The sequence below is a fragment of the Triplophysa dalaica genome, chromosome 11, assembly GCF_015846415.1.
Source record: "Triplophysa dalaica isolate WHDGS20190420 chromosome 11, ASM1584641v1, whole genome shotgun sequence".
NCBI lineage: Eukaryota > Metazoa > Chordata > Actinopteri > Cypriniformes > Nemacheilidae > Triplophysa > Triplophysa dalaica.
Window position 1 is genome coordinate 6,616,234 of NC_079552.1, and position 25,191 is coordinate 6,641,424.

The following is a 25,191-nucleotide window of genomic DNA, read 5'->3' on the forward strand; positions in this document are numbered from 1 at the left end:
TTTTTAATGAAATAATAAATAATAATTTTGAGTTAATTCAACTTAAAAATAATAATGCAAACAAGGTAATTTTTTTGATGAACCGACATTTTTTTTTTACGGTGAACAGTAATAAATAGGACAAAAGCAATTCAGCTATCTTTAATCTTTTTGATCATTCTGAAATGATCTGCTTGATAGGATTTTATCAATAAACACAAAGACATCATGCCCAGGGAAACAACTTCATAACTTTATTCATAGTTACTCGATAGCAAAGCAAACATCAAAGAATGAAGGCAGGAGTTAATCTGATATACAAGTATGGCACCATTTAAAGGAGCAAATTAATCTATTGAATACATTGTTTTTTAAGTCAACCAAAATGCTTGACAATTCAAAGTCAAATCAAAAAACGATCAAAGACAGAAAAAAGCTGTTTAAATGAAAGAAATATATCACTCATCACCACGTAGAATTAAATTCATTCAAAGAAGCCACACACTTTGTCATGTTTTCCCCGTCACCAATTTGTGATCATTTACTACGTGTGTCAAAAAATAAGGCAGATTATGTTTTGGAGATGCAAAACAAAATACTGAGAGCTTGTAAGTGAGATGAAAGAGCCGGGAGGGGACAGAGAACGAGGGAATGAACTGCAAAGAAAACATTTTAAACAATGGCATGCATCTAGATACACCATGAGTGAATGAATCTGTTAGAACACTCGTCAAAAACGGGCACATCGATCTGACACAACCGAGGTTTGCCTTTTTAAAACAGCCATTCGCGGAAATCAGAGCAGCTTTGGAGATGAAACGTGACCAATGCACCTGTGTGACGTTAAAAAGGGAAGCTTTTGTGCACCTCTGGTGACGTTGAGGACTTGTCGATAGCGTCCAGGTGATGTCCAAACACCACCTCGATGTGAGATCGCTCTTCACACTTGGTTCCTAAGCTCACGAATAAAGTGAAACCTCTTTAAAGTGACATCATTGGCTTGTGTATGCACACACACACGCACACTCATGCACAAATAGACATTTAGTGTTATTCACAGGACTATAGAATCTGATCATATTTGGTCTGAATTTTGCATTAAGAGTTGAATGGAAAATTCAGCCGTGGCTTTACAAATCAGGGCTTAAATTAAAGCATCGGGATGACTTTAAGACGCCTTAAAACAATCTAATTTAAATCAGTTCAGATCCAGCACCAGGATGCCTCATTGAAAAAATATTGATCAAGCAGCTTGTTAGTGAGGTATAGATGCTCCTCCAACTCTATGACCCCTGCACTCGCTCTGATATGTTCAAACTCTCATTTGTTCCATTTTATATACCTATATATTTGATTTATCATTTATATGTGGTAAAGAAAGACGGGTTGAATAGAAGGGAAGTGAATGAAATGGGGGTCGTATCTTCTCCAAGTGTTTGCGGGCGACTCCCTGGCGTGGGACAAAATTGGTGTGATGTTTGCCTTCACACAGTTTGCCGGCACTCGCTCCTATGAGGCTTGATTGTCGTTTCATTCTTTTCTCTGTGCGCTGTTCTCCTCTTGGCCATCTTGGAGGAAGCAAATGCGTAGTCACAATGATTTAAACAGGTGAGTACATGTTAACCATCACGCAGTTAACCAAAAAATGAACATGTTCCTAATCTTATTCTGCAAAATTTCATTTATCCAAAAACCAAATAAGGAGGAAATGAATTGTTAAACTAACATATTTATTGTTATGATGCACTTGGTCTCTAACATGGCGGATGTCAGACATTCCTTTCCATTTTCACAGTTCAATCTCTTATAAATTGATCAAATCAAGTCCTGTCCTATATTTCTTAAACATGCAAGACAGCTCATGTGGGATGCTTGCACATGTTGCTTTTATGATGATGTGCATCTTATTTAATTAAATGACATGTAACCCGACCTTGATGTGTGTTTATTTAAATAGGTATGCCTTTGTTTGTAGAAATACACTACAGCGTAAAGATACTGTACTAAATATTTTCCTGTCAAATGCAAGAGGGAATGAATATAAATGGCATGTTGGGAGTTTGTATGTGAGGCCCTAAGAGGAAAGCTGACCCCGGGGTTCCCGAAATGACAACGCAGCAAAACTCTTATCACACATGATTTATCAGCTTTCTCGCACTGCGTCATCTCTGTGCTCCGATCACACACGCTTTGTATTTGATTTATTAATGTCCGTGAGGTGGGCATGTGGGTAATTCATCAAACTCAATTTAAGGAAGCATGCCAACACGTTTACTCTGAAAAATCAGGGTCACTCCACAGTTTCAGATCGGCAGAAGGAAAGTGAATCAGATAAAGGAAGTGTGGGAATTGTGGGTAAGGCAGTGCCGATTGCTAGCTGAAGACTGACGTGTTTATATATTTATTTTGTAAATGTTTAAAAAAATCTCTTCACACTTAGTTAATCAACATCTTTTGAAGAATTGAAGTATAAAATGTAATACAGTTGTCAAGTGCGCTTATTGTAAAAATAAAGTTTCAAGCACAGTTCAGTATTTTTTGATAAATGGTCTGTTGTACCAAAAAATAAATGTGTCACAAACTATCATGTAGTTCCAAACAAATACAAATTTGATCAACATTCTGAAAAATTCTGACACTGCTCCATTTCATATAATGTAAGTGAATGATCCATTAAAAAGTGAAATTGTGGAGCTTTGAGTAAAATAAACAGGACACACAGTGAAGATGACAAGTGTTTTCTCAATGTTTCCTCTGTGTTTATGGATTTCTTTGTCTTACCTTTGGGCTGACTGCTATCGGTTGGAGCTGATTCAGACTCTGGTGAGCTCTTGTCCTGGGCTTTCATTTCATCTAAAAAAATGAGTATGAAAGGGAGAGAGAGTGAGACCGGAAGAATAGAAAGAGAAACACGAGATCAGAGCCGAGCAAAGGAATTAAAAGTAAGAATCCACTGGGTGACATCTTATTGGATACTCTGCCGTTCCTATCTGAAATAAATGCAGTGGGTGCTAAAGGCTACGCCGGAGGCAAAAGAGACTTCAACAGAACACATCACATTGGAAAGTTCAGATGGATCAGATACACCTATGCATGTTTTTAAAAATGCAGTGACACACACTCTTTTTTTCTGCATAATTGATAAACCAAGCACTTGCTAGTGGTCACCAACAAATTGAGTCTTTCGTCTCATAGAGGCAATGTGCGTTTGAATTTGGTTTAAACAGTGATGTACAGAAATACTCCCCTCTCATTTATTATCCATTCTAAATGACTGTATACTTTACATACAGCTGCGGAAAAAATTAAGATACCACCGCAAAGTTAAAATTTCATTTAATCAGCATTTTTAGATGTATTCAGACCATTCTCGTGTCTGCTGAATTTCAACAAAATCAAACCTCAGGAGTGACAAAGTCATTCAACAGCAATGTGAAATACTGTCAGCATGACAAGACACACAATATGTTTTTTACCTTTCCTAAATAAATAGTTGTATTGATCAAAATTGAATATTAACTTATTTTCTTTGCAGTATTTGTGGTCTGATAAATTTCATTTTCTGCTAATATATGATTATATATAATTTTTGGGACATTTGGCATTCATATTGCTAGTAATTGACAGAATAAAACAAAAGCGATAATTTTACCTAAACACATACCTATAAAGAGTAAATTCAGGAAAACTGAAAATTATTTTTTAATTGTCTCCTATTTTTTTCCACAGCTGTAAGTGGCCAAAGTATACAAATAAACAAACACATCTGTTTTTACCTTTAGTGCTGGTGTTCTCCTTGGTTGCTTTGACCTCACTTTTATCACCATCTAAATAAACAAAAATAAAGTGTTGTGTAAGAACAGTAAGAGAAATGTAGAGTGCTAAATAAACTCATACAGAAAGGTTTTGTCCAATTGTACAATTATTGGAGTTATATCTTTAACCTCTACACCACATCAAATGTATTACGCTTAAACAGCAATTTTTATGAGAGATCATTTCATTGCCATAGGTTCTTTGGTACACAGCGTATGCATAATATTTGAACATAAAAATGATCCAAAATATCCTCTTATAAAGTCTCTCGCTTTCAAGAGGCACAAAAAAAATGCGGGCGAAAGAAGAGGCGTAGAAAATGAATTACATACTGCCTTCAGTCTATATCAGTGAAGCTCACTCTCAAACTAATTCTAACTCTCTCTCTCTCTCTCTCTCTCTCTGAGCAAACCAAACCACAGCATGAAATAATCTCCTTCCTGCGGCAAATCCATGGATGATGCAAACCAACCCAACTGCTTTACCCAGCGCTGCAGTCACCACACTCCATACGGTCTGTGTGCAGCATAACAACATTTCCCTTCATCTCACAAACATCATACCAGCACATCTTACTGGCACAGCAACAACATGCCCTATGCCCTGACTGCTATGCCACACGATTTTAAAGAATTTCTCATCGGCAGCCCTGAAGAGAGATAATTCCTTGGATTACGGTGGCAACGTTTCAACAACTAAACACTGGGACCTTAATGCAACCATTCAGAAAGACAGCTACCCAAACGCTTGCTCTCCCAGGCGGCAAACCCCGAAATTCTACTGATTTAATGGTGCCAGACATATGATGGATTTGTGTTCCATACGTCTTTTCATTGGAGAAATGGAGCAGGAGCTGAAAACTTTGGATGAGGAAAGGTGAAATAGCAGAGCATGGGTAACCGCCAATACCATGATTTCATTGCATTCTTGTCTCGAGGCACCGTACATGGAGAAATTGAAACCGAGCGCGATACGATTCAAAAGCGTCTTTCCATTACTGCCCACTTCTGGAAGCAAGTCTCTGTCGCGTGTTTTATTCGTGCTTCTTTACCAAGGGCGAATTGAAGTAAACAAACCATACAGAGAGAGCATGCACACATAGATTCTGAATTTAAAATATACGTGTAATGCTGTTAGTTATTCAGAGCGCAGGGTCGCATTTAAAACACATGGGAAGGCACCAAAATGAGAAAGTTAAGGCCGCCACTCGTGTCTCTCTCTCTTTCCATGTCATAATCTCAGAGCTGAGCGGGAGCTCTGCCACCATGGGCTCCTAATAAGAAGCGCTGATCAAAACACAACAAACCAGCCTTCGTAAAAAAAAAAAAGAGGCTAGAATTTCAATCGATGCCTGTTCATGCTTCCAACGTCAGTAGATGGAGTAGAAACTTGCCAGCTCTCTAATTTAGAACTGACAACAGTATGAGTTCTGTCTGTTGGGAGGAGAGTCTGACATCCCGTGAAACAAATAAAGTAGCAAGAGAGGTGCTGTCAAGCAGGAAAAGTGGACCGCATCCAGACACTCTTCTCTAAAAATGCGAGAGACAGCTAAGTTTCTCTACTCAGAACCCAAAAGATTGATTTCGGGACTCCGAGGTAAACCAAGTGCATAATGGGTTATATAAAAAAATGTCAAAGTCACTCAGAGTAACAGGCATACTGTATATAACGTATACTATGTATAAAATATCAATATTATTAGAGTTTATAGCTATTAAATAGTTTACTTATATACTACAATACTATACCATAACTGAATCGAAATCTATCGCTGTTCTAAAGCCTCCAAAGGTATTTTTGGAGAAAGATATCCCTGCAAGTTTATGTACTATCTGTAAGCATTCATATTATGTGTTAACATAATATTGATTCTTGGAAGTTAAACTGTGATCAATATAATATGCTAATGAAAGAAAGTCCTATCGCATCTCATGTGCACCCATGTGCAGATGGCAGTGCATGCGTTGATATGTGTGCTATACCAAACAAATTAATGTGCAGTTTGTAATTTCGTATCTTGCTTATTGTATGCCAGTTTTACAAAAAAAGCATCACAGAAGTGAACATTCGATAAAGGATAAACTGCTTTGTGTGTGTTTGTTTGCTTGTTACCTGTCTAACTTAGTGGACTCAAGATTTGGGTATTCTACCTATGATAAATCCAACTTTTGCTTGCGCTTTTCTTGAAATTAACTGTCTTTAGCCATAATGAAAGTTTATGATAATCTCATCGTGTGGGTGGTACTGTATGTCTCCAATCTTCGCCAGGCGCCAGAAAACAACCGTAAGCCGAGCTGAATCAAGCAAGGGATGGAGGAGTGCGTGTGGGGAAAGGTTGGGGGCAGACGTAAGTCATATTCATATTCAGACAAGCAGAAAATTAGATACTCCACCATCCATTCGCTCTAGAGATTGTGAGGGGCTTGTGGGTCTATTGTTAGTCAGCATAAATCGAATGTGCCACACAAATAATGGCTGGATGTGTCAGGCAAGTGTCAACATCTTTCTGTTGCCCTCCGTCAGGGGCTGAATTCAACAATGACATTAGAGATAAACACCTAAAGGCAGACGCTAGCTCAAGAAACTGATCTGATATGTTTGCTCGCTACAGACCTAAACTGTCGTGTTGGTTTGTCGGGCCGAATCATTTACAAAGATCTGGTTACCAAGATTTAGGTATTAGCATTAGCAACTAGCGGTTTCGTTGTCTAGGCTACACTGAAGAAATCACACACTTAGGAGCCCAAATTATGAAATAATTCTTGAGTAGAACCAATAGCAAAAGTTCCAACGCCTCTTGAAAACATGACAGAACTAAGAGAATCTGAGAAAGTCTAATACCCTTCTACAGTTGAAATGCACCAGAGATTTGTTGCACTTTTTACTTTCGCTATTTACGAACACAAGAGTCTGACAAAGTGAGAATGTCTGGAAGAATTTCAGCACATGCAACCGGACTTGACTTTAAATTCTTTTAAGAAGGCCACTCATCCAAGCAGCAGCCTGAACAGAGTTCTCACCCAAGGTCCTTGCAATGTTTATCACCACAGCGAATGCTTCTCCAGTCACTTAATTTAAAAACCACAGCAACCCTTTTCCTGGTCCTGGATTGTTTGGGTTCTCAAGGCCCTTCGACTCTTCCAACAGAGCAGCGGCTCAAAGCCGACCTCAAGGCGAATCCAATAACCCTGTCCTAACTGGGCCGAGGGCCCGATGTGATCGAACCACTGACTCACAAAAGCACCGGAACATCGGTTTTCACATGTCGCTCAGGAGGTTAATGGAAAAGCACCTGACTGAATGGAGAATGAGAGAACAAGCCTTACGCCCATCCGTGCGCTCGCGAGAGGTTGTGGGAGAATGGTTGAGTTAAACCACTCAATAGATCACAAGTCAAAAGAATAATCTTCTCAGGGTCATGTTTTGAGATAATAAAATGAATCAAACTGAAAAAGTGTGGGATGTGATATACTAAAGCCAAGCGATCTCGGGGTGGTCTACGAGCTCACCTTACAAGTATAGCATTCTGTCAGTGAATTTTAGACCACACTGAAACACAGTTAGGCTTTTGTAAAGTTTTGTATGTGGTAACAGAGTTAGGGGTCGTCATTAAAACATACGTTAATTTAATTCCAAGCCTATTCACGTGAAACAACATCGGGCAACCTTTTCAAAGAGCCAGACCATGAGAGCTAATGAAGTGCTAAATGTGAAGAGCAAACTTCATTTTCATGTGTAAATATTCAAAGGTTGCCGAGGGAGGGCAGACATTTACTTTCTCTGGAACAACGCTGAGGAGAGGAAGAGAAAGGGAGGCACTTGGCGTTGCGTTGCTGTGTGACGCCGAAGCTTCAGACAATTAGAGCCAATTAAAAGGTATTGAGTCGAAACAAACCCAGCTGGAAGGGCTCGAGTGTAAATACCACAGATCCATCTCACGCACGTTCCTCCATGAAAAGCCAAGTGGTCCCTCTCATCTGCATTCAATCCTCTCAAAGCATGAGAAAAAGAAATGGGTGGGGGTACGACGGAGGGCTTCGACAGAGCCGAGTGGCATTGTATCTCCGGCCGCGTTTGCCTAATGTAACAAGATGTGCTTTGCAAAGCTGCTATTGTGTGAGGAGAAGGTCCAAAGGGCCCGGCTCTCCAGGGTCTGAAAAGCCTTCAGTTGTTTCGGGCCAAGAAGGGCATGCCTTGAAAAAATCTTTTAAAAAGATATAAAAGACAACATGGGATCATGTGGTTAAAGGGTTACGCTGAAAGCGCCGAGACGCGAATTGAAGTATGCTGTAGATGAGTAAAACACATTTAGCGGTGGAGGGAGGGAAGCAAAGTCACACGTGGAACGGTAGCTGTTTTTACCGCCCGCCTTATCCGTATGGAAACCATATGGCGATTCTAAAAACTCATCATGTAATGCGAGTGTAAAAGTGCCGTAATGACAGCCTGAGCTTCATTTAAAAACCCTCTGTGGACCGTAAAATCAAGCGTTTACGGGGTGAAAAAAATCCTCCTGCTTTGTTCTCCTCAACCTGAAATGATACAGGATGACTCTAACTACCAAAAGGAATAGCTATTATAAAAACACGAAACTGAAAGAGAAAGGATTTAAATGATGGTAGAAAAGAGGGCGCCCCCTTTGCCATGACCTTGAGAGCGGCTAAACGCAGCTGTCAGAGGTAACAAGGCCTGCTCTGAACGTTTAACAAGTGACTCTGCATAATGTGTGGTCTGAACCCGACCCACCGCCGGTGTCTCAGCACGAGCCGCCCATGAGCTGCATTGGAAAATAGAATGCAAAACTTTGTTCATGAGCACCTTTTGACATTGTGAATTTTAGGAAAAGATTTCTCTGAATACAAAGTCGAGTTAAAAACAATATGCTGAAATATTCTCTTCTTTGAAAATAACCAACGGTTTCAAGGTTCAAAAGCTTCCGGTTGCTATTGATGAAACATCAGCAGTCATTATACATCACCGTAACTACACAAAGATGTAAAGACAGTGATTTAGAACGTACCTTGGAGATCCATGGGAACGTCACCACCTTGACCAGTACAGTCCTTGGGTTCTGCACTCTTAGTTGAGCCTGTTGTCACAAAGAAAAGTACGTGCGTTAAAACTTTTCATATAGCAATCCTTTGGCTTAAATAATAGACTGCACGGCTAGCAAAACAGAGACCATATATTTATTGAATAAGAATAAAAATAAGGCAGTGTACAGAAATAAATAGTGTAATAAAACAATGCCCAGCGATTACAATTGTTGTACAGGCTGAGGAAAATCCATAGTAAGCTTATGTTTGCGATACTTTTTAAGTCCTGAATTGCTCATTAATGTTTAGTGTGTAAAGCTCGATTTGCCATTTTTCAGATGTTTTAAAGGTAAAAGGTGGATAGAAATGGACAATAAAGAGAAAATATGTTGATGATCTTTGTGATGGTCTTTCAAGGAAAAGTTAACTCAAAATATGTAATTCAAAACCTGTGTCACTTTCTTGCCACAGACAAAAGAAGATACTTTGAGAAATGTCTCAGTGGTTTTATGTCCATACAATGAAAGTCAATGGGGGCCAATGTTGTGCGCTTCCCAACATTCTGCGAAATATCTGCTTTTGTGTTCTGCAAAAGAAAGAAAGTCATACCGGTTCGGAACAAGGGTGAGCAAATGATGACAGAATTTTCGTTTTCGTGTGAATTATCCATCATCAACATTGAAAGCTAGCATGCTCCACAGCTTCCAGTCCCTGCCAAACGCTTTGTATCCTCTTAAGATTTACCAAACAGTTTCTCACAATTTTCTTTCATTTAATATGCATTAAACTGCCTAAATTTCCAGTGACTTTTTAATGGATTTCGTATGCCTTTGAAAGGTGTGAGAAAAAGAGGGAGTGCGATGGTGAGCGAGGGCTAAAATGAATAAGCATGAGCAAAACAAAACTCCCATTATCACGCATAAGCTCTGCGGCCTCTGTCTCAGCACTCTTCACTTTCGCTGTGATTTTCCCTGCCTCCATATTCCTCACACCCTCCCCGAACCCCCCCATCTGGAGAGTGGTGGGAGGGACGAGCTTGCTGATCAAAAGAAGATCTTCAAAGCTGTGCTGTGAGTGCTGAGCTCCTTCCAGCCTATTTGAGCAGGGCTCCTATTCTGCTACATTCCCCCCCTTTGATGCTAACAGGGTTGTGGGCCATAGGTGACTACATAATGGAAAGCAGCCACAATGCATTCTGGGTCCTCTGCTGGGGAACAAATGACAGTTGGATCAGGTGTGTTTGAAGTTCAGGATCCATCAGCAGATGGTTGTGGTGGCTATTCGTGTGTGAATTCATACAATGGTGGCTAACGCATTTCGGCCCCCGCGAACGCGTCAGTCCGCCTCTGCAGGAAAGCTGTTGTGTGGCTGTTTTTCCATCACTCCAGTGCTCCGTTCTTCCATTCCTCAAATTGTTGATGTCATTTTACACAATTTGCCAAAACCGGAGGAGACAAAATGTCTTTGGAGCTTTATGTATTGAGGGGGTCGGGGGGTCTGCACTACAAAAATGAGTTTCTTACTAAGCATTTTTGTTCTTGTTTTGTTAAATAAGTTTGCCTAAAACAAGCAAAAAAATGTTCTTGAATTAAAGGGACAGTCCACCCAAAAATATTCTGTCATCGTTTACTCATCATCCAGTAGTTGCAAATCTGTATACATTTCTTTGTTCTGATGAACACAGAGAAACATATTTGGATGACTGCTTGGAACAGTTCTTGGCCACCATTGACCCCTAGGAACAATTACAATAGTAGTCAAAAGGGTCCTAGAACTGTTTGCTTTCCTACATTTTTCAAAATATCTTCTTTTGTGTTCAACAGAAATAAATGTACAAAGCAATTTTTCCAATGATAGTAGTCAATGGTGGCCAAGAACTGTTTGGTTACAAATATTTTTTCTTTGTTTTCATCAGAACAAAGATTTTTTTCCAGTATTGGAATTGAACCTCTATCTCTTGCATGGGCACCAAAGCTCAATGTATCAGCCGAATGTGTGTTTACTACTAAGTCACAAAGCTGCAAAGGTATGAAACCTGTTGCTCTTGTGGTTTTTAATGAGCTAAATGTGAGGACAGTATTGGTGCATGATGAATGTTAGCATTTCTGCTGAAAATGTAGTTAATGTCTGGTTCCTCCAAGCACCATTGAGATATACAGGCCCAGGGCAACAGTTAATTGTGCTGTGATAGACTCTAGCTACAGGCTGACGGAAACTCTCTGAGCTCGCAGTCACATCCACAATCTCCCCTGACACACAAGCAGGACAGGAGACGCTGCATATAAACAGCCAATTAAAAAAACTGTTGGCTCCACCTGTTTCTCCTCGTGTGGAACCTCACGACTGGTGGATCAGAGGAGCCGCCCGACAGCGGTGCATCGACAGAGAATTCCTGAAGGATGCTTGACCTTACCGGCAGGTTCTTCTAAGTTCTTGTGTGATTCATGTGTCCTGTTTGGCCACATGCAGTAGATGTTTGGGACACCAAGACTTTAATCAGTGATGTATTTAAAGTTTTGATTTTAAATGAGTAAAGACTTTGTCTTTGTGATAACCCGAATGTTAAAAGTATAGGCCACTTAAAGGGCTACATTACACACGCATTTGAAAACATTAAAAATTAAAAATGCTTTGTCATTCAAAATCTAGCTTTTTTGTAATTGTTTTTTGTTGAACTAAAAGAGCCTTTAGCTGTGATGTTGCAAAATCAAAGTGTTACAATATTGTAATAAAAAGAAAATAGAGAAAATAACAAATAAAGCAGACCCAAAATTTACATCAGTTCATAAAAGATGGATAATTATTCATTTTAGCGCGACCCCTGGCCTAAACAAATAATGCAAATTAGAAACAAAGGAGGAAATTTTCCTTCTCGTTTGCGTTTTTCATGTTTCACGAGAACCAAAGATTAGCAGTCAGCATAAGCAGTCCCCATTGTTTTCCACTGATCTGAGAATTGAGAAGTGCACAGGACTTCAGCAAAACCAACAGATGGCCACGGCACATACTGCTGGGTCTCTGCCTCGGGGCCTCATTCGCTCAGAGACTGGAAACGACTAGGATGGAGTCACAATCACACTTTTGAAAACTTGGCTGCGATCAATAGTTAATACGTGAGAAACAAAAGCCCAGGAGATCGAAAACCAGGCAACATTACACAAAGAATCCAGGGGATGTAGCTCGAAGAAGTAAACAAATAAATAAGTGAGCGTAGAACTTAAATAAAGAATGTTTTCTTTTGATGATTTCGTGAGTGAATTCAGATTCTTCGTTGGAGGGGAAAAAGAACAGCTCAGAGAATAGATGGCACATAATATGATGAACATTGATGTCCAAGAGTTAAAGTTAGCGACCTCCTCCACATTAAGACCTCACCAGGACGTGCTGAGAAACACTTATTGCCCACCGTGTTTAAGAACAAGAAGTGTGTGTCCAGCCTCTCTTAGTGATGTGTCTTAAGTGTTTTTCCTCACAAGTTCACAGCTAGATAGTAAAGTCTGAAACGCACACTTTTATTTGATGCATTCTGAAATGTTTCCGAATGCAACTCCGAACACAATGCATTTTTAAATTTCCCCTCTTGTGTCCTCTGGTGTAACACGATGCAAGTGAGGAAAGAACACACCGTGTTCACTTCACATCACAACAGTAACATCAGATTTAATCAGGCACGAGAAGACTTGCAATTTGCAAAGTGTAATCAAAAAATGACATGTAGAAACAGGCCGAACTCCGGTTGTAAAAAACAAAACGTCAGGCGGTGAGAGACGAGAAGACAAACTCTGATTGGATTGGAGGCGCTGAGGCTCAGCGGCCCCCGCAGTAAATCTCACCTGCACGCAGGCGAAGAGGCGATATTGACTCCCACCGCAGGAACCGCAATACACCGCAGCCAGAGAAAAAAAGCCTCCATTAGCGAAGCCAGACTTATTCATAGGTAGCTTCGGGCTACAAGAACTTTGCTTAATTTATGGATGTTTTACAAACTTATGGAGGCAACGGCACAGGCCTTTCGAAGGGAAAAGCGTCTGAACAGGTCGGACGTGAGTTTCATTTTGAAAACAGAAATACACAAGTTTATAATGCAAACTTTACAGAACAAACGTCTAGTTCATATTTAAAGTCTTAATTTATGAAGGCAGTGATGCTATTTTCATCGCCACGTTTTCACGACAGCGGTTCACTTCTTTAGAAGTACAATTTTTAATGAGGAAAAAAGTGTATTTAGCGCTGGTTTGAAGGTGACAGCGGTACCCTAATAAACATGTGCTCAAAGCATTCAGGAACATAAATTAAAGGTGTTATAGAAGGAAATGTCTGTTTTTGTTAAAAGCACCTTATGGCAAAGTGTTGAGCTTTGCTTCATCCCTTCAAAATGTTGTATCAATTTCACCTTCTCTGTGTTTAACATCTGGTACCAGTGAGTGTGTGTTAGTCTGCCGCTTGTGTCAAAATGAGAAGTGTTATCATTATGTGTGTACATAACGGTTTAATCAAGTTTTGTGTACACAAACAGTGAGTATAATTGAATGAACACATCCCAAACATGTTGCTGTGTACCTACAGTATATGTCTGGTGTGAGTGTTTGGATGTCTCTCTCTCTCTCTCTTTCTTTCCTTGATGAAGTGATTGATACGGGTCTTACCTTTCCTTTGTTTTCCCTCTGCGTCAGTCTGACCAGTTTTCATCTTCTTTCCAGGGCTGTCCTCTGTCTTTCCAGAGCTATCCTCCTCCCCTTTACAGAAAAAAGAATGTTAATACATTAAACAATAATACATCTAAAATAAAACAAATTAAATATGTATTTTTGATAAAGAAGCAATATTTATAAAAAACAACAAAGCTCCAATCTTTCTTCCCAGCTTACTCACTTCTCAAAAAGCTTTAGTCATAATTCAACCAGTGAAGAATTACCATCCCTTTACTTCTCCCTTTAAGATCCGGAAGGCAGTGAGATTATAGTTATCATTTTCAATAATGGGTCTCCGAGACAAATTTGAAGCCCTGCCCGAGAGTGTTGGGTGAACACGCTTATCTGAAGCGGGGTAATTGATCACAGAAACAGTAAAGGAGAGTGGGCCTTGTTGATTCTCATCTGTTGCTTAAAGTTGCTCATGCGCACACACTCGCACACTGATGGGTTGCTGTTCTTTTCAAATGATTCTGTTTTAATCTTTAAAATATTTCACATCTAAATTTCACATACATAAAAAAGTATAAACAAAACGTTGAATTAAAGTCATATTGTGCATCATATACAAACAAATGATGCAAGTACTTTAGACAGCCTTTAGTTATAAAATCCCCCCCAAAAAACCTGAAATAAGTTTTATTTTTCGAAAATGACAAAACTGTACTCTCTGGGAAAACAACTGTCAGATCTGATATAACTTTACCAAAATATTTCACGACCAGTTAATATAAATTTCCTTGGCATCTATGTTTTTAACCAGACAACAAAACAGACCCTGGAGATGCTTAAAACGTTATTTCTTAAAATGACATTTTCAACATACGTACACGTATAAAAATTAAAATAAAAACAGTCAATAAAAATCTATTTTTCTGAGAAGGAGTATGTCTGTTTCCAACACTATGGCCCAACACTATGGCCCATTTTTGTTGCCAAAATGATTGCCTTCCAAGCTCTCAAATCCTTTATTAGGAGCCAGAAATGGCTTTGGAATGATTCTAAATGTCAATATAGCAGATTACAAAACATCAAAACAAGTGGAATTTCTTGAAAAATATAACAAAAAGGAAAAACCTTACGCAAACATTTACAATTTATAGATCTCATATGAGAAAAAATATCTGGACACTTTCTGGTTGTCAAACTTTGTCATACATGTCCATAGTTACTATGATGAGCTGTGAATTTGAGTGAAAAGACCTGATTTTAAAATCCATTTACCTTGAAACCATTATCATATTTTGTTTGATAATTATTTATAAAATGCAATGACCACAAATGCCATTATAATTCCTCTAGAAAATAAAAATAAATGACATGCAGTCTATTAGACATTCGCTGATAGACTTTTTTGTCATTCTGCATTAATTTAGTTTACCAACCCTTATCTTTGATCCGTGTCGCTATGGTAATTAGGTGGCATATTAAGTGGCTGCGCGCACCAGAATGCATGAAAGAAATCTTTCCCAGTCTAATTAGACTTTCAGAGAATTCAGAGCAATCTATACATCCATACTTCTCTTATCAGTCAAAGAGAAAAAAAACAGATCCCCAATATCAAACTTTGAAGTGTGACAGATACAGAACTGAGATCTTAAAAGCGATGATTATACATCATTAAACCTGCAATATGATATTATAATAGTCATGCTTTTCACTGCATTGCCATATATTATTTAGACTTTATTTAGAAGTTAAAGTGAAATGACGCAGACCAAACTTCAAACTATAGATCACTTGCCCACTGGCCAAATGCGTCCCACCAATCACCTTCACCTGACCCGCCTTAACATTTAAAATAACTGGAGATACTTTAAGAATGGTGTGCTTTAAGAAATGAACGTCATGAGCCTTTGAAAGTCCAAAATGTATTATGGAATATGAAATACAATAAAAAAGACAATATCGCTTTTAATGAAATATCATGAAAAGGTATATACTGGATGCAATATTTGTGTGCATGTTTTAGTATATGACCTGTAGGTGACAGTAACAAAAAAAATATAAAGGGAACAAAATGCAATAAATAACAGAAATACAAAATAAAAGAAGAAATTATGATTTGGTAAAAAACTAGCCCTTATCCTATTTATACTTTTGGAATCGGAGCCCTCAAAGAAAAGTAGTTGAAGACCTCTGCTTTATATCCTCATGAGCAGGTATCATACTGCATCATAACCCCAATTAACTTTCTATTCATATATGTCTGTTTTGTCTGATAAATCTAGTTCCTTATTGATTATTTATAATAATTTAGGTTAATTGGAAGATTTTTTTAACAGCTTGTGATACAAGTACATCCTACCTGCAACTGGATCACCTGACTTCTCTTCTTTCTTCTCCTCCTCTCTTTCTTTCACCTTGTTCCCCTCTTCCAGTTTTTTCTTGGTTGGGGGACTCTCTTCCACTAAAAACCAAACACAAACACACACATATTGAAAAATTGCTATACAAATAAAACTAAAATTGACATAAATATAGTAATAGAAGGCATCTGGAAGACATCATTGAAAATGTAAAAAAGCAGTAAAAGACAAAAACAAAACGACAGTTTTTTACAAAAACAAATAAAAAGAACAATGTGCTTTGAACAATAACAGTGTCATACCTTAATATGTGAGCTCAATGCTTTTAAATTCTTTAAAGATACTTACAGCTAACTTAAAGGACTAGTGTATGAAATGTAGTGGCATCTATTGGTGAGGTGGCGAATTGCACTCAACGTGCTACGGTGGCTGACACGTTTTTGCATTCTTTGCAAAATAATTTGTTAATAATGTATTTACGCAATGCGCTCTGAAGAGCAGTTTGTCTGTTAAGGGCGGTATGTAGACAGAAACAACGCTTCATTCTGTAAGGTCTTTTAACACCTCTGAAGATGTAGTCATGTATATTATATTGCATTTCTATCAATAGATCCGCTAAAAACACACAGCGCCTTTAAGTCCCACTCCCAATTAAAAACAATCTTATTTTGATTCCTGTACTGTCATAAGTACTAATATACCTATTATTATCAAACAAACATGAACAAATTGCTGTGCTGGAACACGATTGACATCATGTTGCTTCAGGTGCGTAAAGCCAAATAGGTAATCGTGCACACAGAGGTTGCTGGATTAAATGAATTAAATCCAGACTTAAAAAGTATAATCAAAACAGACATGTTTAATTCATAAACTGCACGGTGCAAAGAGAATTAAAAACAACACCCGAACAAACAAACTTTTGCCTGTTTTTCACCAGTTTTCAAAATCAAAATTTTGATTCTCATCATTTTGCCATTACACATTGCCTTCCAATTACAGATATAAATCTCCAACTGTCATCTTAAAAGTGCTGGAGTATATAATTGAAAGCCCTTTGCTGAAGGAGAGTTGTATTGATCAGAGACGCTGCTGGGAGATGGTGTAGAGAATCTGAAAGATGGAGACCCCTCTCTGGTCCTCGACTGGAAGCACCAGGTGTTTCTTCTGTGTGTGTGTTGAAGGATTTGTGTGAATGGCAACGATCATGGATAAAAACCTCTATTCGCTGTGTCCTTCGCCAGTCAAGTGCACTCTGGGTAGGAACAAATGAATGCAAGCATGATCCGCGCGTGCATAAATGTGCATGCCACTTCAGGAATGAGGATATAGCGATCCATCACGGCAAATGTATGTGATAAATGAACCTGATCTGATTGTGTTTCTCTGAGGGTGCTGTTCTGGGATGATGATGATATAAGATGGTGGTATGATTTAACACCGTGTCATGTATTCTGACTTCTTTACAATGATAAACGTGCGGTCTTCTCATGCTTAACATGGTCAACTTGTCAAAAAAAGAGTTGGACGTTTTACGTGGAATATAAATTCGTATAGGTTTCGGAAAGTTTTTTCCGAACATGAAAAATCGTTGCGTAACAACACTTCTTAGTCTCTTAATGGGTAATTCTCCTGGAAAAGCACGCCACGGCAAGGCGAAAGAAATAGCCTGCCAACGCATCAACCGGCGAGCAGGTGGAAGACCCGACTGCCATCAAGATCGGCTAAGGGCGGCAGCTGCATCTCATTACACTTAGTGAGAGAAGTTGAGGTGTGTTTGTTTGTTCACGGCATATCAGTGATGGATATATAAACGGTGGATATAACGCTGGATATAACGCGGTAAGTGAAACCAAGTCATATGTCTGTGTTTTCTTGGCAATTGGCGCGTACATGTGTAAGGTAAACAACAAAAACAGTTATGTAGGTATAATGCGATGATGTATTGTGTGCTCATGCTTTTTTTCCTCCCCTCGCACACCCTCAGGAGGTCGTATTATCTTTTAAATAAAGATTTTTCTATCTTTTATAAATGTGATCAAACTAAATACTCTTCAAAGATACTAAGTATGCAATACTACTCCATAGGTACTTAATATTAATATGAGATTGGCAGAAACTGCACGTTCAACCGGACCTTTAAGAATCTCCTATGGATTTTTTTAAAATAAACTTACATGTTCAAACTTTATTTATTAAATATGGCTATTAAAGCATGAAAAATATATTATTATTTATTTTTGTCAGAATATATTTTAAGAAAAATATGTCAACCAATGTCATTACAAAGTAAACAATAATTGTAATATGGAGCAAATAAGAATTATAAATCAACAGCATTACGCTTTCATTTTGGCATTAATCGGAGCAGATGTTTTAGCCTAATGCCTTTCATTTGTGTTTGGTTCACTCTCTCTCTCCCTCCAATCTCATCTCGCTCTTTTTTTCAAATAGTACGAAGAGTCAGAGCATCCATCTGCACGGTTCCAGCTAACACCTGTGTCTGCTCCGGAGTGGGAAACAAGGCCGCAAAAGACATCCATTTTGCCCTCGCCCACACACATATACCCACTCCATCAGATGAGAGACACAAAGCAGGATTTAATGCACACGTGTCCACCCCGACTCCGTCTGCGTGCAGGCGTTTGAAGTTGGAGTTGAGAGGGACGCAGACTTGCATTCACGTAATCAACGGAGTGCTGGATGATAAGGGATATCCTGGCTGTTTGTGTGTGCCGGTGATAGGACCACCTGATGTTTATGAAGCCCTGAAGGCCTCCTTGCTTAATTTAGAGATACTAAGAGTCCATCATGCAGGAGACTTGTCCTGGTGACCGGCTGCCCGATCTTGCTTTCCAAAGGGAATCCATGACTGTTGGATTCCTAATTTTTGGAGTTAATTTATTTCTGCAGTGCGGGAGATTAGATTTAAAATTTTACACCCAAGACGTCAAGACTGTTTAATAACTAAGGAGGGAAATTTAATTCAAATAAATTGCGCCTGCTGATGGTGTCGTTTATTCATCTGTGCAATCTGCCGTGCACCACCGGCTTTCCATGAGTACTAACAGCGTGCTGTTAATTGTGCCTGGCAAACACGGCAAAGTTTTGGGAATAAGCTACGATAAGGCGAATTTATATAGACAAAAAGGCGTGTCATGCGTACAAACTAAAGATGTTACCTTCTGGATCTCCTTGAGCATGCTCTTCATTCCCCTGCTCCAGAGGTTTGACATCTGGACCTTCATCTTTAAAAACAAACAAACAAACAAAACCATTATAATTGTGCCATAAAATTCCTGGACACCCACTGCCGGTGTAATGCACAAACCAACTCTCACATGCGCACATACACAAACAAACACACACACACACACACACACACCAAAAGCAGAGACAACAATATGGGTGTCATTCATTTCGAAGATAAATTGTTTATGTTCCAAGCTTGGTTTACTTTCCTGCTGAAATGAGATGTATTTTGCCAGGGCATGAATCTTACTCTGTCTCTCTGAAAGAGTCTTGCATGGACGGAAAACGTATTCAAACACCTTATCAGCAGAGTTTAGACGGTTTCTGCCCAACGATACATAGCTTTTTATATGCAAGCCAAAACACACACCCGCACACGCAGAGAAACACACATGAACGGGCAAGCAAACGCACACCAACATAAAAAATGCAGATGTGCCGGTACAGACTCAGAGGGAAGTGATTCATGCACTGCAGGTGCTCGGAGCTTGGGTAAATTCAGATTTAGCCTCTGTCTTTGCACAATCTTCAGTTCTGTCTCACCTGGCCCTAAAAACCTCTCTGTTTTGTTTTTCTCCAGGGATCATAATTGCAAGTATATCCGCCTCTTGGTTTAGGTCCAATGCAGAACATTTGCTTTGCCTCCTCGGCCTGGCGAGACAAAACTATTTATAATGCTCGCAGCTACAGCCGTCAATGCTGGTAGAGAAAAAGTAAATCAAAAGACAAGAGAAACAAAACGAACTGGGGCTTATGGGTATGCAAATGCAATTTGTATTGCTAAGAGCTCCGCGTTCGAGATCAGCAAGTTTTCTAAAAGACGTTTGGGAAGACGGTTAATACAATATGATGGCTGTGTTTTGAATTACTGGTTTGCTAGGGTGTGATTTACATCTATGACTTTTTAGTTTACCTTTAAAGACAATATTAACTACCAGAAAAAAATGAAATGAAATGAAAACTGTGATAAAAATGTAGGTTATCAAATAAAACTTTTTATTTAAAACTTGGAAAAATTGTGTCTTAATAATTTTTGGGAAGATGAATGACTGATACCTGTATATCATTTAATAAAAAATAATATACCACAATAGCGGACAAAATTATTTTGATGGGATGGCCAGCAATTCGCTCCATAAATCTGACCAGGCTTGCATGAGAAAAGACAGAGGCGTGTTTAATAAGAACAGAATTTATAAAAAGACTGTGAAACACAAAGCACTTCAGGAAAAAATAGTCCTGTACAAATAGGTCTAAGGTCACACTCAATGCAAGTTCAACGTTGGCTAAGATGGGACAGATCGTGGTTGGTTCATTCCTAGTAGAACGTAAAGCGTCTGTCCCGCTATATGAATACCCAAAGGAGACACAGGGCCAGCGCCTCTGAGCGTTTGTGTGTGTGTGCATGCGATCAGGAGAATCATTTCAGCGTGTGCAGTGGTGTGTGTCTGTCGATGCACATGTTCTGATGTCTGTCTCTGTACATTCGTGTGGATTGGAGCGAGGTGTCTCATTAAGCAGACGACCCCCCTTGCCCTCACACGCATGCACACAAACGTCACGATAATAAGTGTATCTGACAGCCACTCTCCCTGTCCGTAATGAGACAAGTTCAAGGACAACAGGATGCCTCTCTGAATGGATTCAGCATGATGCGTGAAGCGTAACGACTTCAGCGTCTTCGCATTGTGCTAATGGCGCGATATGGAAAGACCTGGTGAATGTTCTCGCTATGGAGCATGTAAACTGCAGGGATGTGCAAAACGACTTTTTTTGGGTTAGAAAGCCTAGTTGCCTGAGTCTAATTGTAGGGGTTACCTGACACCAAACGCGGGTGGTTTTTTAAGGTGCATTTACATAAATCGTGTTCCGGTGATGGATTGACGGAGTGGAACGAGACGGAAACACCTTTGTGACGGTTCATGCTCCAAAAAAAATGAACAAAGCGTTATGCAAAAAACAAGGATGACCGTCTGGAAGCATATGGCTGACCGTGCTTTAAAATAGGTCTTGAAGACGGATCTTGGATCTTTTTAAAAATGAAGGTGCTTAAAAGGTTGCCATAGAAGAAGCTTTAAGTCAAGGTTTATTAAAGAACCATCTCTTTCTTACCTTTTTATAATCTGAATAACCTTTTTTGGCAACAAAGGGACTTTTGTGATGTTTTTGATGTTTCTTTGGATATTAAAGGTTCCTTATGGCATCATGAGGCACCTTTATTGTTAAGAGTGTAATCTACAGTAAAACTTGAAAAAATATGTGACCCTGGATCACAAAACCAGTCTTTAGTTGCACGGGGGCATTTTTAGTAAAAGACAAAAATACATTGTATTGGTTAAAATTATCCATTTTTCTTTTATGCTAAAAATCATTACTATATGAAGAAATATCATGTTCCATGAAGATATTTTGTACATTTCATACCTCAAATATATTAAAAAATATATTTTTGAGAGAGGATGTCCTGCCACGGTGCCCCTGATTAACAACTGTCCTATTCTAACAACTCATACATCAATATAAATCTTATTTATTCCGCTTTCAGATTATGTAAAAATCGCAATTTCGAAAAATGTACCCATAAAACTGGTTTTGTTGTCCAGGGACACAATACGAGTAGAAATACAAACCTTGCTTCTGGCTCTCCATCGTCACATCATCCCCACAGTTTTCATCTAAAGAAGCCAAAAAGAAGAAGAATTAGAAGATTTGTGGCTTTTTTCCTCAGCCTAAAAAAATAAAAAACAAGGCAAATCTTTATTTGGTGCTTTCATCAGACCGCAGTGGCTAATCCCATATTAAAGAAGAGAAGATGATTGTTATCTAATCACGCTCACTGCGGGTTCAAACGAAAGAACACTTTCATCTATAGAGAAGAACATCAAAACTTGATATTTGACTGTCATGCTATTTCCTCATTGTGGATAAGACAAACCTCTGTGAGTTTTTGATATAAAAAGCGAGATTGAAATGCATGGATTATTTAATCCCATCTTCAAAACAGTCAGCGGAGTTTCACAACTTAAATTCAGCACATCGCTTGGTTCTGAGTGGATTTGTTAGGGGAAAAGAAACCAATCAGCGAGTTGTAGAAGATAAAGAATTCATTAAGTTGGCAGATCCAGAATGCAGCGGCAAGAGTGGTCTTCAATGAACCGAAGAGAGCACGCGTCACTCCTCTCTTCATTAAGTTACATTGGCTCCCTATAGTAACTCACTGAAACAGACGTATGTACCCGCCAGATCCCTTCGCTCTCCAAATCAACACCGTTTGTAGTGTCATCCCAAAAAGGAAAAATCACTCTGAACCGGTTTCACATTTGTGGAATGATCTACTAGCTGGTACAAGATCATGCAGATTTTGTAGCCATCTGTAAGTTTCTATATGAGACCAGTTTTTACTGCACTTGTGCTTTTTGTTGACCTCATGTTGTTTCAATTGCTTCTATTGTTTACCTCATTTGTAATTCGCTTTGGATAAAAGCGTCTGCTAAACAACTAAATGTAAATTGCTGTTGTTCCCAAGTTGCGGGGATAAGATAAAAAGGCAAGCTAAATACGGTGGATAACAAGATGCAGGGGCACCTGAACTTGCTGCCTTTTCAAAGTGTTCGCATTCATCCCTATCGGATGTGTTTTATGCAAGTAGGTCAATGATAAGCCAAAATTCCACAACTTTCAACGCACTAAAAGCTTACCTGGCTGGCTCATCATCTCTGCGTCTGCCTTAGCATCACCTACAAAAACAAAACAGTCATGTATAAATGTCACATGGCTTCAGTATACATGTGCAAGCATGTTTAAAGGTCTGCAAACAAACAAAGCAAAATATTAAAAACAAAACACAAATATAAAGAGAGTTTTTGTCGCAATAATCTCAGTAAAGCAAGTCCATACGTTTGCCGTTATGACTGTTCTGCTGTTGCAGTCACGTTTCACATCAAAATTAAAATAAATCTAGCAGACAGGCAGTTTCATCGCTACACTAATTAGCTCTATCTCCAGTCTGCAGCGAGCACAGTCCCAGCGGACAGCTAAATACATCTCAACAAACCCCACACAGAAGTCCCCCGACCCCGCTGCCAGTCGGCCTCACAGGTTTATGTTTACGTTTATGAATTAATTTTGTCATGTTTAATCCTTTACCGCATACGGTTTGGTTTCTTAAACCCTCCGCATCTCTCTCCTCTCATCTTCATCGATATGGTTAAACTCTTCTGGACTATCTCTCTTCAACCCAGCTGATATTTAGGACAAATTGGAAAATTAAGACCCCAACACAAATAATCTGCCGCGCCTCACAATGGCCTGACATAATTGCCTTTTTAACAAGCTAGCGAGAGAAGCCATTTAGCAATGTCTGAGCAATTTTATTTTCTCGCCACACGCTTTTAAAAGGAAAACAAAAACAATATGACATGGCGGACGGTAATAAAATGTATTTTGTGGTTTGTCGTTACCCTCGCCTGTTGTGATGCTGTCAATTAAATGCGCTCTGACACCCACCGGACCTTCCAGACTTCCCCCTCGATATTGATCAACCAATAACAGCAGATTGAGACGTAGTGAATTTTTTTTTTATTGTGAGGGCACGGGTCATCCTCGAGGGGCTAAAGTTCAATCTATTGACCCCTTTCTGCATTTTTACGCAGGTGACAGCTATTCCCCAAGTGGACTGTCTGGATAACAGTTTTTGTATACCACATATTGTATAGGCTGTGTTCAAGAGTATACGAATGCTTCATTCTCAGGAAGTATGAGGGCATCAAGACACATCTAAATTTAACGTTTGTATATTTTTTAACAAACATATGCCTTGTTCTGTGGAACACAAAAGATGTCGGTTTTGAGTCCATACAATGGAAGTCAAAGGCATCTAATGTTGTTTCGTCATCAACGTTCTTCAAAATATCTTAATTGTGTATTTGCAGAAGAAAGTCATACAGGTTCGAAATGACACGAGAATTAATAATTAATGAAAGAACCATGTTTGGTTGAATATATCAGTGTTTTTCTCATAATTCTGTGTTTCCACAGTTTGGAATTATGTTAAAGGAGTAATTCGCCGGATATATGTGTTTTTCTGTGTCTTTGGTGTGTTTTAAGTTGCCCATGCATGTATTAGACACTTAAATTGCAAAAATTCAAGTGTCGGAACAAAATATGTATTTTATCTAGAATCAAATGCTCACCCAGACCTGCATGAAACGCCTCGTGTAACCACACCCCGGCGAATCTACGTCAGTTCGTAACACGATTTGACTAAGACCGCCCAAATCTAAACGCAAGTAAGGTGGGCATTCCTGTCAGTACATATGCTTTTGAACCTGATGTTCCAAATATGGTAAGAGGCGTTAAATTTCCCTGCAGTATTCAACCAATCACTACGCACTAGTGCACTGGCCAATCATAGCACACCTCGCTTTTCAGAGCGATGAGCTTTGTAAAATATCAGAACGTTTCAGAGTTGGAGCAAAGAGGAGACACAAAACTGCACGGTTTGTGTAAAATACAGCGTTTTTTAACCTTAAATCGTGTGTACACATTGTATTACATCTAAAACAAACAATAATATTTGTTTTAGCCGCGTCAAATGACCCCTTTAAGAAAAATAACACAAATATTTTCAGGCTAAACTGTAATATAATAATATAAAAATGCAGTCCGTTAAGTCATTGAAGAGGGCAGCTGTCTTCTGTGTCACACGGCAATAGCATCCTCTTATAGCTAAAAGGCTGACGTCTGCCCTTGTTTTTGATGGTATGCTTGTGAGGAACCTGAAGATAAATTGGATTCTAAACTACCGGGATGATAAATCTTCTCTGTTTCAATGTGAGGTCATGTGGTCACCGCGTACGCCTGTGAGGGATGTTGTTTATAACCTGGATACAAAGCCAAATTATTCTGAGAGAACAGTGCTGAGAGTTGTTTTACTTCAGCAGATTACTTGAGTCATGATGTGCTTTCACAATGGCCACTTTCACACAAAGTGCGCACAGAAGTAAACTTAGAAAGGCTCCAAAAAAGGATAAGCACTCATTTTTTCCATGTTGACTGTGCGGGAGACATTCTGCAGAAATGGCACAGTATGGAGTAATTACTGTATGT

General features: G+C 39.0%; 1 protein-coding gene across 2 annotated transcripts in view; it reads right to left on the minus strand.

Moving 5' to 3' along the window:
* Positions 1–210: 210 nt before the first annotated feature.
* The window catches only part of macrod2 (mono-ADP ribosylhydrolase 2), a 473,143-nt gene continuing 448,162 nt past the window's right edge, over positions 211–25,191 (minus strand). For both annotated transcript variants that reach the window (XM_056760614.1, XM_056760615.1), the window contains 9 exons: positions 22,782–22,820; positions 21,714–21,758; positions 19,014–19,079; positions 15,831–15,932; positions 13,478–13,567; positions 8,816–8,884; positions 3,756–3,806; positions 2,761–2,832; positions 211–1,547 (listed from right to left, as the gene is read on the minus strand). In XM_056760614.1, the coding sequence (XP_056616592.1) occupies positions 1,510–1,547; positions 2,761–2,832; positions 3,756–3,806; positions 8,816–8,884; positions 13,478–13,567; positions 15,831–15,932; positions 19,014–19,079; positions 21,714–21,758; positions 22,782–22,820 (572 nt within the window). In that variant the 3' untranslated portion in view covers positions 211–1,509. The remainder of the gene's footprint in view (positions 1,548–2,760; positions 2,833–3,755; positions 3,807–8,815; positions 8,885–13,477; positions 13,568–15,830; positions 15,933–19,013; positions 19,080–21,713; positions 21,759–22,781; positions 22,821–25,191) is intronic.